The sequence below is a fragment of the Mustela nigripes genome, chromosome 5 (assembly GCF_022355385.1).
Source record: "Mustela nigripes isolate SB6536 chromosome 5, MUSNIG.SB6536, whole genome shotgun sequence".
In the NCBI taxonomy this organism is placed as follows: Eukaryota; Metazoa; Chordata; class Mammalia; order Carnivora; family Mustelidae; genus Mustela; species Mustela nigripes.
Window position 1 is genome coordinate 404,200 of NC_081561.1, and position 16,360 is coordinate 420,559.

Consider the following 16,360-nt stretch of genomic DNA (forward strand, 5'->3'; position numbering starts at 1 on the left):
TCATGAGAGACTATGGACTCTGAAAAACAATCTGAGGGGTTTGAAGTGGCGGGGGGGTGGGAGGCTGGGGTACCAGGTGGTGGGTATTATAGGGCACGGATAGCATGGAGCACTGGGTGTGGTGAAAAAATAATGAATACTGTTATCCTGAAAATAAATTTAAATAAAAATATATGAAATATATGCATATATATTTATAAATATATAAATTATATATATAACTATATAAAATAAAGCATATTCTTATATTAATATAAAATTATATAAAATATATAAAACAAAATATATAAAAATTTAGTATTAATATTTATATATAAAATATATTGATTTTATTTTTCAGTGTTCTCAAAAGTTACTTCCCATGTAGTCTTTCCCCAGGAAGTTACTGGAGGTTGAGTTCTATCAAGTGAAGGGAGCAAATCAGGAACGAGGATGTTATGGGACACAAAAGCAGTTGATTCAATACTAATGAAGGGCAGAGAAAAAATCTACGATGATGATGGGAAGACTCTGAGAAGACAGATGTGAGGCTGACCTAGAGAGCATCCAGTCTAGATGAGAGAATGCTGAGAAGCTGTGGGTGAGATTTTTCAAGAAGATAAACTTGATGAAATATCTAAGTGTTTGAATACAATGCAAGGACGTTCTGCATAACTTGGGTGGAAGAGGTTTGGGGATGAGAGAAAACCACATAGAATACATTAAAAATAAAAAAGTACAATAGGAAAAGGATGCTAGTATATTGTTGGCTTACCACTGAAGGCATTTACGTAAGTATAACTTGAACAATGAATAATGAGGCAACCAAAGCAAACATATTGAGAGGAAAGGCTAGAGAGGTGTGCTTATATGGTAGAGGTGATGAAGGAGAGTTAAGTTCTCATCTTCTGCTTTAAGGAAGACAGTAGAGACTAAGCAGAAGAAATAAAAAGTAACAGTATAAACCTATTAAGTTAGACACGGTTAAGGTAAATACCAAAAGAATCAGATTAGCTAAAGGAGCTGAAAGTGAATGGTTTTAGGAAGCGGGCAAATGTGAAGGGAGGGTATAGAGGGACTGACTGCTCGTTTTCACAACCAGCTCTGTGGAACCGCTTGACTCTTTATGTATGTAGCTTAAAAAATGTAAAAAGGTAATCTGACACATCTGCTACGATAACTTCATCAATAACATTGAATAAATATTTCCGGAGGGCTTATTTGGTATCAATTGCAGTAACCACACTGAGGCAGCCCAATGGCTGCAGCACATGGAGCTCCTTATGCCATCCAAGGGCTTTGGGGGGGGCGCGCTGAGGGCAGGGCACAGACACAGAGTAGAATGGAAGACAACTCCATGGCCATCTGACATTGGGTGCATGCATACTCAGGTGAGTCCTGGTTCCAGGAACCCCTACAATTTAGCTACAGAAATTTAACAAGCATTTTTAAAGGAAAGCTTTGGAAGAAAGAAAGGGATGGGGATAATTTTTGTAAGTCCTTTTAAAAGGAAAAGAAGCAGGGGCAGCAGGAATTGATCAGACATCTAGGAAAATAATTTAAAAAGAAAAGGAAGCTTAAAAAAAGTTTTAAAGACTAACCCTTAGGAATTTCACTTTTGTGCTCTGGCAGGATACTTTGTGATCTTTAAGAAAGAGATGGCTTTCTTGATAGCCCTTGTGGGTGACTTAAGAGGAAGTTTCTGATTCCTTCCTCATCGTTTCTCTGGTCATTTATGATTTTCTAAATGTCAAGTCTAGCAAACAGTTCTCAGAATTCATCCGTTGGGACACATTTGCAACATTTGACCTTGCCAATAATCTCTTTATTCGAACATGATTCTTGTTCCCTTTTTAAAGAGATTTAAAAACAATTTTTTAAAATTTATTTTTTCAGTGTTCCAAGACTGCTTATGCATCACACCAGTGCTCCATGCAATACCTGCCCTCCTTAATACCTAACACCAGGCTCACCCATTCCCCCAACTCCCTCCCTTCCAAAACCCTCAGTTTGTTTCTCAGAGTTCACAGTGTCTCATGGTTCGTCCCTCTCCAATTTCCCCCCATTCACTTTTCCCTTCCTTCTCCTAATGTCCTCCATGTTATTCCTTCTGTTCCACAAGTGAAACCATATGATAATTGACTTTTTCTGCTTGATTTCTTTCACTCAGCATAATCTCCTCCAGTCCCAGCCACATTGATATAAAAGTCAGGTATTTGTCCTTTCTGATGGCTGAGTAATATTCCATATCTTCTTTATCCATCTGTTGAAGGGCATCTTGGCTCTTTCCAGTTTGGGAATTGTGGCCATTGCCGCTATGAACATTGGGGTACATATGGCCCTTCTTTTCACTTCATCTGTATCTTTGGGGTAAATACCCTGTAGTGCAATTGCAGGGTCATAGGGAATTTCCATTTTTAGTTTCTTTTTCTTTTTTTTTTTTTTTTTTAAAGATTTTATTTATTTATTTGACAGAGAGAGATCACAAGTAGGCAGAGAGGCAGGCAGAGAGAAGAAGGAAGCAGGCTCCCTGCTGAGCAGAGAGCCCGATGCGGGACTCGATCCCAGGGCCCTGAGATCATGACCTGAGCTGAAGGCTCAGGCGGCTTAACCCACTGAGCCACCCAGGCGCCCCACCATTTTTAGTTTCTTAAGGAATCTCCACACTGTTTTCCAAAGTGGCTGCACCAACTTGCAATCCCACCAACAGTGTAAGAGTGGTCAGTCCCCTTTCTCCACATCCTCTCCAACACTTGTTTACTGTCTTGTTGATTTTGGCCATTCTAACTGGTATAAGGTAGTATCTCAATGTGGTTTTGATTTGAATTTCCCTGATGGCTAATGATGATGAACATTTTTCCATGTGTCTATTAGCATTTGTATGTCTTCTTTGGAGAAGTATCTGTTCATGCCTTCTGCCCATTTTTTGAATTTATTTATTTATTCATTAGAGACAGAGAGAGAAGCAGAGGCAGAGGCAGAGGGAGAAGCAGGATCCTCAAGGAGCAGGGAGCCCAATGTGGGACTCAGTCCCAGGACCCTGGAATCATGACCTGAGCTGAAATCAGACGCTCAATCATATGAACCACCCAGGTGCCCCCTTGTTCTTCCCTTGATTTTTGTGACATGCCCTCCCACCCCATGACTCTTCCCTGGTTCTCTTCCTCCCTCTATGATGAGTCCTTCTGCGGCCTTCCTCAGCAGGTAGTGGTCATGTAATTGTCTTCTCAGGGATCTGTGACTAGCTGAAGAGTTTGTAGGCAGATGGGACAGAACATTACAAGAAAAATGTGATAAAAATAATGAGAACAACCATATCACTATCAACAATGAGTATAGCAACATAGCCAGTGGGACAGGAGTCATGGTTATGATGCTGATGAAGACACTGTAGCCAGCTGCAATGTTAACTGTTGTCTAAGAGTTTATGGGCTAGATGGGAAAAAGGTATTTTGATGTACTGTTGGCTTTTATTAGCTAAATTACCAACAGGTGACCCAAAGACCAGATCCTGTTTATAAAGTATTTATTGTCATGTATTTATAGACTGGCCAGGAACAAAAAGGTTTTCGTGATACATAGGATAAAATTGAATAAATGTGAGTAAACAGAGGCACCTGAGTGGCTCAGTGGTTTTATCTGCCTTCAGCTCAGGTCATGATCCCAAAGTCCTGGAAACAAGTCCCCCAGCTCATGCTCTCTTCCTCTCTCTCTCTCTCAGATGAATGAATAAATAAATAAATAAATAGATAAATAACTGAAAACGAGTAAAAGGAAAAAAGTAAAATACAGTTAACTTTACTTTAGAAACCTAATTTTGGTTTAAAAGCTTGTTGAAATTTATAATAACTTCAGAAAACACGTAACTCTCTTACACAACTAACAATATTCTATAGCACATGATCAAAAAAGAAACACATTACAATTGTGTAGCAAATCCAGAATTAAAGTATCATCTTTTCTATTTATCCCCACTAAGAAAGCTATTTGCAAGGATGCAGAGACAAGAGAGTGCCTCAGAAAGCTTGTCTACAACAATGATGCTTGTCTTGCAATGCCAGAATCATTTCTAGAGCATGCCACTTTCATGGCACACTGATATAGAAAGTCTTAGTAAAACCAAATTATTCCTAATACATTTTTAGCACTGAAGGTGAGGCTGACTTTGCTAACTCATGTGCAGCCAGGCTGACCACATTAATGTGGATGTGCTAAAACCAATGCTACCTGTGTGTGAAAGCACCTTTGAGTATCTTAACTCTTTTTCTTGGCTGTGTTTTTGTAAATTTGCTCCAAGTCCTGGTTTACCTCTCAGCTTTCCTCTAACTTACATTGTATTTAGCTTTCTCCTCTTAACCACTGAATTCTTCTTCTGTACCTCAAGAAGGCCTTGAAATCCCCCTTTCTTCCAAGAAGTCCCCTTGACTTGTTGGAAGAGTAGCCCTTGAACCACCTCATTTGTGTATGGGGTTTTTATGTGCCTACCCTTCATTCTCTCAGCCATAAAAGCACTTACTTGTCCCTATTTTGCTTAAGTTTTATTATCCTCTAGTACTTATATGCTCCCTGAGCTGTGTCACTGATGGAGGGACAGCAGAAAGCATGTTTGGCTGGGAGGAAGAACTGCCATGGGTAATTTAAGGAGTGATGAAGCTAGACAACTCTCAGTGACGCATCCTGCCCTGGTGGTCTTAAAAGCCACCAACCTCTTTCTTAAGCCCCGACCTCCTAATCTGTGAAATGGACGTAATACCTTCTAGCTCATAAGGTTGTCACAAGGCTATTGGGAGGCTAAATGAGGTAATCTGGTATAATGCCTAGCATATGGTAAGCCCCCAACAAGTAGAGAATTAGCAGAACAGCTGATAAGTGCTTTCTGACAATGATTAGACATGTATAAGGTAAACTACAATTTAAGTAATTATTTTGCACATTAAAACTAGACATAAAAAATTATATAGCTAATGAAAATGTAGAAATAAAGACGCTTGAGAAAAAAATGACAACTAAATTACATCTTGTATTAAAGATACATTCTTTATTGGACAAATGCGCTGTAGTAAATATTTAAAATAATACAAACATCCAGGACTGTAGATTTGTAATTTAGTTCATCATCATGTTAGGTGCAATAGTTAACATGCTTAGGAGAGACAATGTTCTGTGTATTACTTAGTAAGTTTTATCAAGCACATTTGTAAAAATTAAACAATGCTCAAAATTAGAACTTCCAGTTACTATGATTTCCCCCATACACCAAATGAATAAACATAACAACACTGACTTATTCCAAATAATGGATACTGTATCTGGCGATTTGTACTCTAAAATTACTTGTATTAGTAAAGATATTAATTTCAGCCTTAACAAGGGATTCTATGACACCCATAGAAAAATTTGAGAATCCTACACACAGCCAATGGGTAAGAGAATTACTCAGTTTTCTGAGTAAATGGTATGGTAAAATTAGGTAGGGAAAGCTGCCTTTGAAAGAGGTCATGGTGCCCTGCGCCTATGCTGGTAAACGAAGTCAGCAGCGAATGTAGGACAAATGGCATGAGTTTCATCAGCAGCTCCTACTGCCTGGTAAGAGAGGAGTGTCTGAATCTTCAGAAAACACAGATTACGCCAGAGCAATGTTCTTTTAGCTACTGAGCAAGATACTTCAAATGGTAAGGAGCAGTGGAGAGAAAAGAAATTGCTGCAGGGGAAGGAGTGAACAGAGGTGGGCAGGAGTGTCAGCTGTCACCAGGGGCCCTGGCTTGTTCTTTAAGAGGCAGTGAAGGCTGCAGCTATTTCCACCAGCATCTATTGGGGTATCTAAGCTCTACCACAGTAACAAATGGGTCCTAAGGGGCAGGCATGCATTGACATGAAAAAAACACTTTAGGAGTGAGTGGGACAAAGAAAACCTACACTGAAAGGTGTTTAATGTTTATTAGCTCAGTGAGAAATAAAAATGAGGCAGCAAGACACAAAGTTAACTCATGGACATCTGGATCACAAATAATTTACACCAAATATAACATTTTCTTAGGCAAACTGCAAATTTTCTAAAATTCCACTTGAATTAGGAGAGTTAGAGGTATTTGTAAAAATGACAAAACAAGTTATTGCTTGGGCATTTCAAACTGGGTCATTTTGGTTGAAATAAAACATACAAACATCTTTCTAAGCCGCCAATTTGGGGAAAAGAGAAAGAGTACAAACCTAATGCTTTGTATGCTAATACCTTTAGGGCACTTAATAAAGTGATAACAATTATTACTTTTTATCTTTCAAATGCCCTTTTTTTTTTGGCGGTATTTATGTTTTCATCATAGTTGAAGAAGCAGCTTGGAAACAGGTGAGCTGCAAGTGCATGCTACTCTTGAACTTGTTCAGCAACTCTTCCAGTAACCTGTAGGGAGGAGAATCTATTTTACAACCTGGCAGAGTGAACGTTGCCTAGCAACTTAAGAAAACATTCAGGGGAGGCAACTGCTCAGCTTGAGCTTCTGCTTGTTGAAGTTATTTACTTATTGATTCTTAATAACAGAAGTAAATTAGTCAAAGGAGCTAGTCAAAAGGATTATGTATTTAAGATTTTTTTTTTTAACAGAGATCACAAGTAGATGGAGAGGCAGAGAGAGAGAGAGAGAGAGAGAGAGAGAAAAGCAGGCTCCCTGCTGAGCAGAGAGCCCCATGTGGAACTCGATCCCAGGACCCTGAGATCATGACCTGAGCCTAAGGCAGCGGCTTAACCCACTGAGCCACCCAGGCGCCCAAAAGGATTATGTATTTATATACATATCTATATTTATAATATAAAAATCTCCCACCTATCTCCTTTCCCTAGAGTAATTAGATTTCTTCCTAAAATATCTTAATGCTTGGGCTTGTACTTTTTTACATTCACTTTTTAAAAATTTAAAAATACTAAAATGTACTTTTTGGTATACAGCTCTATGAATACTGATAAACACATATTAGCAACCTAATTGCCATAATAGGGACACAGAATAGTTCTATCACCCTCCAAATCCTCTTGTGCTGCCCCTTTGTGGCCACCTTTCTCCTTTCTCTAACTCGTAGGTAGTTACCGGTCTGTTGTCTAGCTCCTCCTATTTTGCATTTTTGTTTTGAACAAATATTGGGAGAGAGGTAAACTGAAGTGGTGAATTAAGAACCAGAAGAATCAAGGTCAGTTCTAACTCAGTGGGCAAACTATACTAGTACTTAATAACTGTTTTCTTTAACTGGTTTGATGTGTAATTTAACTTTAACTGGTTTGATGTGTAATCTGGTTCAGATGAAGGAAAGAAGTGGGCTTAGTGATACTGGAGTCAAAAGATTATTTCGTGGGTTTAACAATGCTCAAAATTAGAACACTGTCTCCTTGTGACATTTTCCCAGCCTCACGTGTTCTCTCTGACCTCTGAGTTTTCATAACACTCACCTATGCAAAATCACAGAGCCTATACCATGGTTTTCATGTCTGTAGACTAAGCAGCCAAATGCAAAGGCAGGTGGACTTCAGTTATTGTTAGTGGAGAAGCAAAGACCTACAATGTTTCCACTACCTCAGTTGAGGGTAGGTTGAGCTTTTATGAAATTTGCCTGGCCTGCATTTTGTCTCAGGTCAGAATTTCCTGTTTTATGAGTAGCAGAGTTTAAATTCTGGTCAAGACCATTAACATAGAGTTAGTGAAACATAAACAATTTCATTTTGTCATGTGTACAAATTTACTTTATGACTTTAAATTATATAAAGGAAAAATGTACATTGCTGGGCTACTCAAAGGAAAAAAATCAAGTCCTGCATTTTACTGGCTTTTTATATTTCTCTTAGTATTACCTTCTTAAAAATGTAGGACAATAACATAGTTTACAGAGTCAAAATAAACTTTCTTAAAATGTTTTCTGTATTAGTCACTTAAAACAAGAACTAATTTCTAAACTGCCGTAAACCGAGAGAAAAGATTTTACCTTATTCTGTCACACTGGAGACAAGCCAGGTACAGCCAACATAATGCATACTATAAAGGGCTATTAAGTAGTGCTTTTCCTTAAGTCCAAATCATCGTCTATTCGAAAAGTACTTTTAGGTAACAAAACCTTGAAAACAGCATACAGAACTTACTTTTTATCTGCTCCACTTGAAAGCTGAGGCAGGGCTTCCAAAGCCTGTTTAAAACTAGACCTGGTACACAGAGAAGCAACATTTAAATTAAACATTTTATATTTCTAAGGGGAATAAAGAGCATCATTAAAAATTCTTAAGCATATCTTAAAATATAAAGAAACCAGTATAAGCCAGTGAAGCACGTAGAAATATGTATGAGACAAAGTAAAAGTGAAAAACAATAGAAAAAGTAAAAGTAAAAGTGAGGGTACAGGGTATAGTTCCCAGGCGAAGGCCTTGTAGGAGTAGGGTCAGAAAAAACTCAACTAGGAAATGAAACAGAACTTGAAAAGCTAAAAGAGAGAATGATTTTGACAAAAGGATGCTACTCATGGTACATGAGAGCTTAATGTGACCATGTTCAATTTTGAAAAAGTCTTTTCAAAACAAAACTGAACTATTAAAGCAACTGGTAAGAAAGGAAGGAATGAAGTAGAAATAGGGATGATTTTAATGATCATTAAACAAATGGGGACATTTATAGTATTGAAATATACAGGGCCTGATTTACAGCCAATATCTTATATTAATTAAATATAAATATAGGATTATTATTAGTATATTTAAAATTTGTAGGATAAGTGGAGATTGACTGATTTTAATTTAACATACTTTCTTTTCATGAAAACCTAAAAAGGTGTGAATTTAAAAAGCCCACCAACTTGGTATGCTTAACTTTTTTAAAGTAGGAAGTACCAGAGAAGCTACCGAATCAAATAAAAAGCCTTTTAAGGGAAATTATTTGGTAATAACTTATACTGGTCATTAATGTATAATTTTTTAACTTCTCTTATTCTTTTATAATTTGTTGTCTAAGGGTAAAGAAATAAATGTAATTATTCTTGACTTTAAGGTAGTCTTTGATTTTGTATTATAAAAATGGATCCTCATCAGTATACTAGCAAACATACTTTTGGGCATGTTTCTCAAACAAGGGGCAAATATCACAGCAACAAATAGACTACAAAGTCCCAAATGGATTAAAAAAACTGATAGTGGAAAGCTTTAGTTGTTCCCAGTTAGGACAAGGGATAGGTTATAGGGCATAGCCTAAGTGTGGGCACACTTAGTTTCCTTTCCAATATAAAACTGACTTTCTTCTTTCCTGATGTAGAGCAGAGTCTTTGCTGTTATCTCCCCTATCATCTTAAACCTCTTCTCAATTAATCAAAAGAAATCTAATTCTATTCTTTATTTTTACACTATGACAACAATGATGATCATGAAGATGATATCACTGATTATTTGTAGTGCACCAACAGTTTAGAAGGCAACTTGGCATATCTTCTAATTTACTTCCCCCAAAACTTTGCCTAGAGAGTATTTATTATCTTTCTTTCATGGATGAGGAACTTAGGCTCTGAAAGTTTAAATTAATAGGAATAAATATCCAGGTACTTACACAAAGCATGCACCCATATAAGCTTTGGACTAAGTGGAGTGCCCTCTATCACCCATTATTTAATATTTTATGTAGAAAAATTAAGCATGGGAAAGGTGTGACTAAATAACTAACATGGGAACCATCTAGAAATGGCTTCTTGTCAGCCATCATGAACGGAATAGACTCTAACTTCATTCGTTAGGAAAAAAATTAGAAGTCTCTTCATATGTAATAAACACAGTAAAACTGATGGCATAAGCCATATCATCGAAAGCTGGAAATGAGTAAGTATATCAAACAAAGTGTCCTTAAACATTTTACTTGTATGGTACTTGGATTACCAGGCACATTAGCAATATAACCTAGTATTTCCTAGGTACTTTGACAATAGAGTAAACAATTTTGTATAGGTAAGTAGTTAGTAATATTTTAGTTCACCTACCGATATTCTGATGATAGGAAATCCTGACTTTCATTCAAAACAGCTAAAAATTATCATCAAATTTCCACTACAAAATTTTGTAGAGAAACCACAAGTCTTCCTCTTATGCTGATATTTACAATGCTTAAACTGTCCCTCAGAGTCTGCTATGAATAGATTAAGACTCAATCTTTCTTCTCCTTTTTTCAAGAAGTATGTAATGCTCTGATATATCATTTATGAGATTAAGATTTATTTTACTGAATGAAAAACATAAAATCATATTAAGTCTTTTTTCCTTTACATTATGCTACAAAGAACCAGTATTAGGAATTGTTGGCTTTTTATGCTTTTCAGCTAAAAAATTAATCAAATATAAACTTTATCACATCACAATCATGAGCGTTCAGTCTGATCAGTTAATCCTTACAAAGGATTTAATAGACTAATAAGCTTTATTTTATTTTTATATGTTCAGTTAGCCAGCATATAATATATAAGCATATAAGTTTTTGATGTAGTATTCAACAGTTCTTTAGTTGCATATAATTGTATTTTAATGTATTTTAAGCACTCAAAACAAAACATTTAGCATCTCACTTGCTTTCAGGTGTCAGGTGAACAGCAACAGTATCCCTCAAAGCACAGATTTCAAGGCGTGCCTAAACATGAGAAAAAGATAATGTGACCCTAGGGAACTGCATCAATTATTAAATTGAAACAAGTGATGGACGGACAGTCTCCAGCCTGTTTACTGCAGGGATAGGGTTGACAGATTACCACTGGCATGCAGCTATCCCCCACCTGTCATGGTGACTCTTAATTATGAACAGACTTTCTAAAACACTCCAAATAAATCAGCTATGACAAAATATTCTTTTGCTGAAAATTAACTTAGAGTCAAATATGACTATGTGAAGGCAGGGAGTCAGATATCTTGTTATAAAAAGGTTCAACCTATGGAAGGATTTTCCAGAAAGCTATATTTACTACCTAACCAGTAATTCTTTCCTTTAGTTTGCCTGTGAGAAGAAGCAAAATTTGAAACACTGTGTCTGGATTATTGTCCATGCAACAGATTTAAGAAAATGCACTGGCTTACTTCCTTATACCTATGCCCTTTTGGGCATACTGACTTTATTCTAAAAGGTTAAAATAAAGTTCTACAGATTTAATACAATGTCTATTAAAATCACAGCTGGCTTTTGTTTCTTTGGTGATTGTTTTTTATGAAAATTGACAAGTTGATCCAAACAGACAAAACCATCTGAAAATGAATAACACAGATAAATGCTTTCTGATATAAACTTTTTATAAATCTATAGTAATTAAGACAGTGTGGCACTGCTAACTGGACAAAAACTGAATAGTAGAACAGAACTGAGTGTCCAGAAATAAGTCTTGCGATCAACAGATTTTGACAAGGGTGCTGAGACCATTCAATGGGGGAAAGAACAATTTCTTCAACAAATAGTGCTGGGACAACTGGATTTCCAAATGAAAAAGACTGTACTTGGATCCCTTCCTTAACACAAAAACCAAACTCAAAATGGATGATAGGCATAAATGTAAGGGATAAAACTATGAAATACATAGAAGAAAACAATAGTAAATCTTTGTGATGTTAGGCTAGGCAAGCCTTCTTAGACATCAAAAGTACAAGCAAAAAAGAAGGAGAGGAAGATGTCAGCAGAGTAGGAGAACCCTAGGCTCACCTTATTCCACGAATACAACAAGGCAACTATTAAATCATCCTAAATACTCAAGAAATTGATCTGAAGACTGGCAGAACGAACTCCAAAAATAAAAGTAGGGAAGAGACCACATTGAAGAAGGTAGGGAGTATGGAGATGTGGTTTGGGAGACAGATTGTGGTCACCATGGCCACAGAGAAAGAAGAGAAACAGGCTAGCACACATGGAAGTGTACAGGGAAAATAAATCTCCATAGCAATTGGCTTGGAAAGTAAGAGGGCCCAAATTTCATGAGCTCTTACAACTAAAGCTTGGAGTGTTAAAGATCATGGGAATTGGAAGACGGCAGCAGAGTAGGAGTACCCTAGGCTTACCTCATCACATGAATGCAACTACATTAACTATCAGATCATCCTAAACACCCCAGAAATTAACCTAATGACTGGCAGAACAAGCTCTACAACTAAAGGTAGGGAAAAGGCCGCACTGAAAGATAAAAAAGAACCAATTAGATGTATTTTTGGAGACACATCTTGGCTGCTTCAGTGGGGAAGGAGCTGCAGTTATAAGTAACTGTATGTCTAACAAGATAATCTGACAAGAAGATATAATAATTCTATATATCGATGCTCCCAAGAAGGATGAGAGATAAGACTAGCTCATATGAGGAAAACAAATCCTACAATAGACAAGATTAGAAACATGCCTGATGGAATGCACAGTAGGCTGGAAAAAGCAGAGGAATTAATGACCAAGAAGACAGAGTAATGGAAAGTAATCAAGCTGAACAAAAAGAGGAAGGGAATTATGCAAAATAAGAATAGACTTAGGGAACTCAGAGATGTCATCAAACATAGTAATATTTGTATTACATGAGACCAAGAAGAAGACAGAGAGAAAAGGGAGCAGAAAATTTATTTGAAGACATAGTAGCTGAAAAATTCCCTAATCTGGGGAGGGAAACAGATATCCGGATCCAGGAAGCATAGACAACCCAAAACAAAATCAACAAAAGAAGACCATGCCAAGATATGCTGTAATTAAACTGGCAAAATACAGTGATAAAGAGAAAACATTTAAAAGCATCAAGACAAAAGAAGACAGTAACATAAAAGGGAAACTCCATAAGGCTAGCAGGGGATTTTTTCAGCAGAAATGAGGCAGGCCTGGGGTGGGGAAGGCAGTTAACTGTCTGCCTTCTGCCCAGGTCATGATCTCAGGGTCCTGGGATTGAGGCCAGTGTTGGGCTCCCTGCTCTGCAGGGAGACTGCTTCTCCTTCTGCCCCTTTCCTCTGCTCATGCTCTCTCTCTCTAATAAATAAATAAAAACTTAAAAGAAGAGAGAGAGAGAAATGTGGCAGGCCAAAAGACAGTGGCATGATATATGCCAAGTGCAAAATAGGAAAAATCTTCAGCCAACAATATTCTACCCAGCAAGGCTATCATTCAGAATAGAAGTAGAGATGTGGAGTTTCCCAGACAAAGAAAAACTGAAGGAGTCCGTAGCCACTAAACCAGCCATGCAAGAAATAGTTAAGGAGACTCTGAATGGAAAGGAGAGACCAAAAATGGCAGTATGAAGGTAGGAAACACGAAAGCAGTAAAAATAAATAATTCTGTAAAAAATGAAGTCAATGAACTCATTAAAAAAAAAAAAAAAAAGGATGTGACGTATGACATCATATGCCTAAAATGCGGGGAGGGAAAGAGTAAGGAATAGGTTCAAACTTGAACAACCATCATCTCAGTATAAACTGGTATATGCACAAGATGTTATATAAACATATTGGTAACCACAAACCAAAAAGCACTAATAAATGTGCAAAGAATAAAGAGAAAGAAATCCAATTACATCACTAAAGAAAACCACCAAACCATGAAAGAAAGAAGAAAGGGTCAGATAAAATCTTCAAAAAAACAACCACAAAACAATAAAATGTCAATAAATACATATCTATCAATAATTACTTGAATATAAATGGACTAAATGCTCCAATCAAAAGGTTGATATCCAGAATCTATAAAGAACTCCTCAAACTCAACACACACAAAACAGACAATCATATTAAAAAAATTAAAAATAGAACTTCCCTATGACTCTGCCATTGCACTCCTGGGTATTTACCCCAAAGATACAGATGTCATGAAAAGAAGGGCCATCTGTACCCCAATGTTTATAGCAGCAATGGCCACGGTCACCAAACTGTGGAAAGAACCAAGATGCCCTTCAACTGACGAATGGATAAGGAAAATGTGGTCCATATACACTATGGAGTATTATGCCTCCATCAGAAAGGATGAATACCCAACTTTTGTAGCAGCATGGACGGGACTGGAAGAGATTATGCTGAGTGAAATAAGTCAAGCAGAGAGAGTCAATTATCATATGGTTTCACTAATTTGTGGAGCATAACACATATCATGGAGGACAGGGGGTGTTAGGAGAAGGGAGTTGGGGTAAATTGGAAGGGGAGGTGAATCATGAGAGACTATGGACTCTGAAAAACAATCTGAGGGGTTTGAAGTGGCAGGGGGGTGGGAGGTTGGGGTACCAGGTGTTGGGTATTATAGAGGGAACGGATTGCATGGAGCACTGGGTGTGGTGAAAAAATAATGAATACTTTTTCTGAAAATAAATTAATTAAAAAAAGAAATGTAAAAAAATATATATTTAAACAAAACAAAAAAAAAGGAAAAAAAATGTATTAGAGTGGGAGATGAACCATGAGAGACTGGACTCTGAGAAACAAACTGAGGGTTTTGGAGGGGAGAGGGTGGGGGGTTGGGAGAACCTGGTGGTGGGTATTAAGGAGGGCACATATTGCATGGAACACTGGGTGTGGTGCGTAAACAATTAATCTGGAATACTGAGAAATAAAACAACATTTAAAAATGAAAAAAAAAAACAGTAACAACAACAGCAAAACAAAAACAAAAACAAACCAACCTATCTACCCTAAAGGAACTTGAAAAAGGACAACAAACAAAACCTAAAACCAGCAGAAGGAAGGAAATAATAAAGACTAGAGCAGAAAAGAATAATATGGAAACTAAAAAAAAAAAAAAAAAAAAAAAGAAAGAAAGAAAGAAAGAAAATGAACAGGTCAATGACACCAGGAGCTGGTTCTTTGAAAAAATCAATAAAACAGACTTATAGACAAAAAAAGAGAAAGGACTCAAATAAATAACATCACAAATGAAACAAGAAATAACCAACAGCACAGAAATACAAACAATTATAATGAAATATTATGAAAAAACTATATGCCAACAAATTGGACAACCTTAAAGAAATGGATAAATTCCTAGAAGCAGAAACTACCAAAACTGAAACAACTCCTAAAAAGCAATACCAGTTGGCTTCACAGATGAATTCTACCAAACATTTAAAGAAGAGTTCATACCTATTCTTCTCAGACAATTCTAAAAAACAGAAAAGGAAGGAAATTTCCAAATTCATTTATGAGGCCACCATTACCTTTAAACCAACATAAGATAAAGACATGACTAAGGAGAACTACAGGCCAATATCTCCAATGAACACACATAAAAATCTACAAGAAAATACTGGCAAACAGAATCCAACAATACCTTAAAAAAGTCATTCACGATGATCAAGTGAAATTCATTCCTGGGTTGCCAGGGTGGTTCAGTATTTGCAAATCAATTAACATGATACAAAACATCAATAAGAGAAAGGATAAGAACCAAATAGAAAAAGAACATATAGACATATAAAAAAAGAACATATAGACATATAGAAAAAGCAAGTGACAAAGTGCAATTTCCATTCATGATAAAAACCCTCAACAAAGCAGGTTTACAAGGAACATATCTCAACATAATAAAGGCCATATATGAAAAACCCACAGCTAACATCACCATCAAGGAGGAAAAATTTGAGAACTTTTCCTCTAAGGTCAGGAACAAGACAAGGATGTTGACTCTCACAACTTTCATTCAACATATTACTGGAAGTCCTAGCCAGAGCAATCAGACAACAAAAAGAAATAAAAGTAATTTAAATCTGTAAGGAAGAAATAAAAATTTCACCATTTGCAGATGATACGATACTATATTTAGAAAACCTGAAAAATTTCATCACAAAACTGCTAGAACTCACGAATTCAGTAAAGTGGCAGGGTACAAAATCAAGGAACATAAATCTGTTGCATTTCTATATACTGATAATGAAGCAGCAGAAAGAGAAATTAAATAATTGATACCATTTACAACTGCACCTAAAATAATAAGATACCTAAGAATAAACTTAACCAAAGAGATGAAAGACCTATACTCCTAAAACTATAGAACAATGACATAAGAAACTGAAGATGACACAAAGAAATGGAAATACATTCTATGCTCATTGATTGGAAGAACAAAAATTGTTAAAACATTTATACTATCCAAAGCAATCTTCACATTTAATGCAATCCCTATCAAAATACCAATAGTATTTTTCACAGAGCTAGAACAAACAATCCTAAGATTTGTATGGAATAAAAAAATACCTAAAAAAGTCAAAGCAATCCTTAAAAACAAGAAAGCTGGAGGCATCACAATTCAGGACTTCAAGTTATATTACAAAGCTATAGTGGTCAAAACAGTATGGTACTGGCATAAAAACAGATAATGTAGCTCACAGAAAAGAATAAAACACCCAAGAAAAACCCCACATCTATATGGTCTGTTTAATATTCAACAAAGCAGAAAAG

At 36.4% G+C, this 16,360-nt stretch overlaps 1 protein-coding gene across 5 annotated transcripts in view; it reads right to left on the bottom strand.

Moving 5' to 3' along the window:
- Window positions 1–4,995: 4,995 nt before the first annotated feature.
- Window positions 4,996–16,360, bottom strand: part of EXOC2 (exocyst complex component 2) — a 286,884-nt gene continuing 275,519 nt past the window's right edge. For all 5 annotated transcript variants that reach the window (XM_059399325.1, XM_059399328.1, XM_059399324.1 and 2 more), the window contains 3 exons: window positions 10,549–10,610; window positions 8,102–8,161; window positions 4,996–6,379 (listed from right to left, as the gene is read on the bottom strand). In XM_059399325.1, coding sequence (XP_059255308.1) covers window positions 6,286–6,379; window positions 8,102–8,161; window positions 10,549–10,610 — 216 coding nt within the window. In that variant the 3' untranslated portion in view covers window positions 4,996–6,285. The remainder of the gene's footprint in view (window positions 6,380–8,101; window positions 8,162–10,548; window positions 10,611–16,360) is intronic.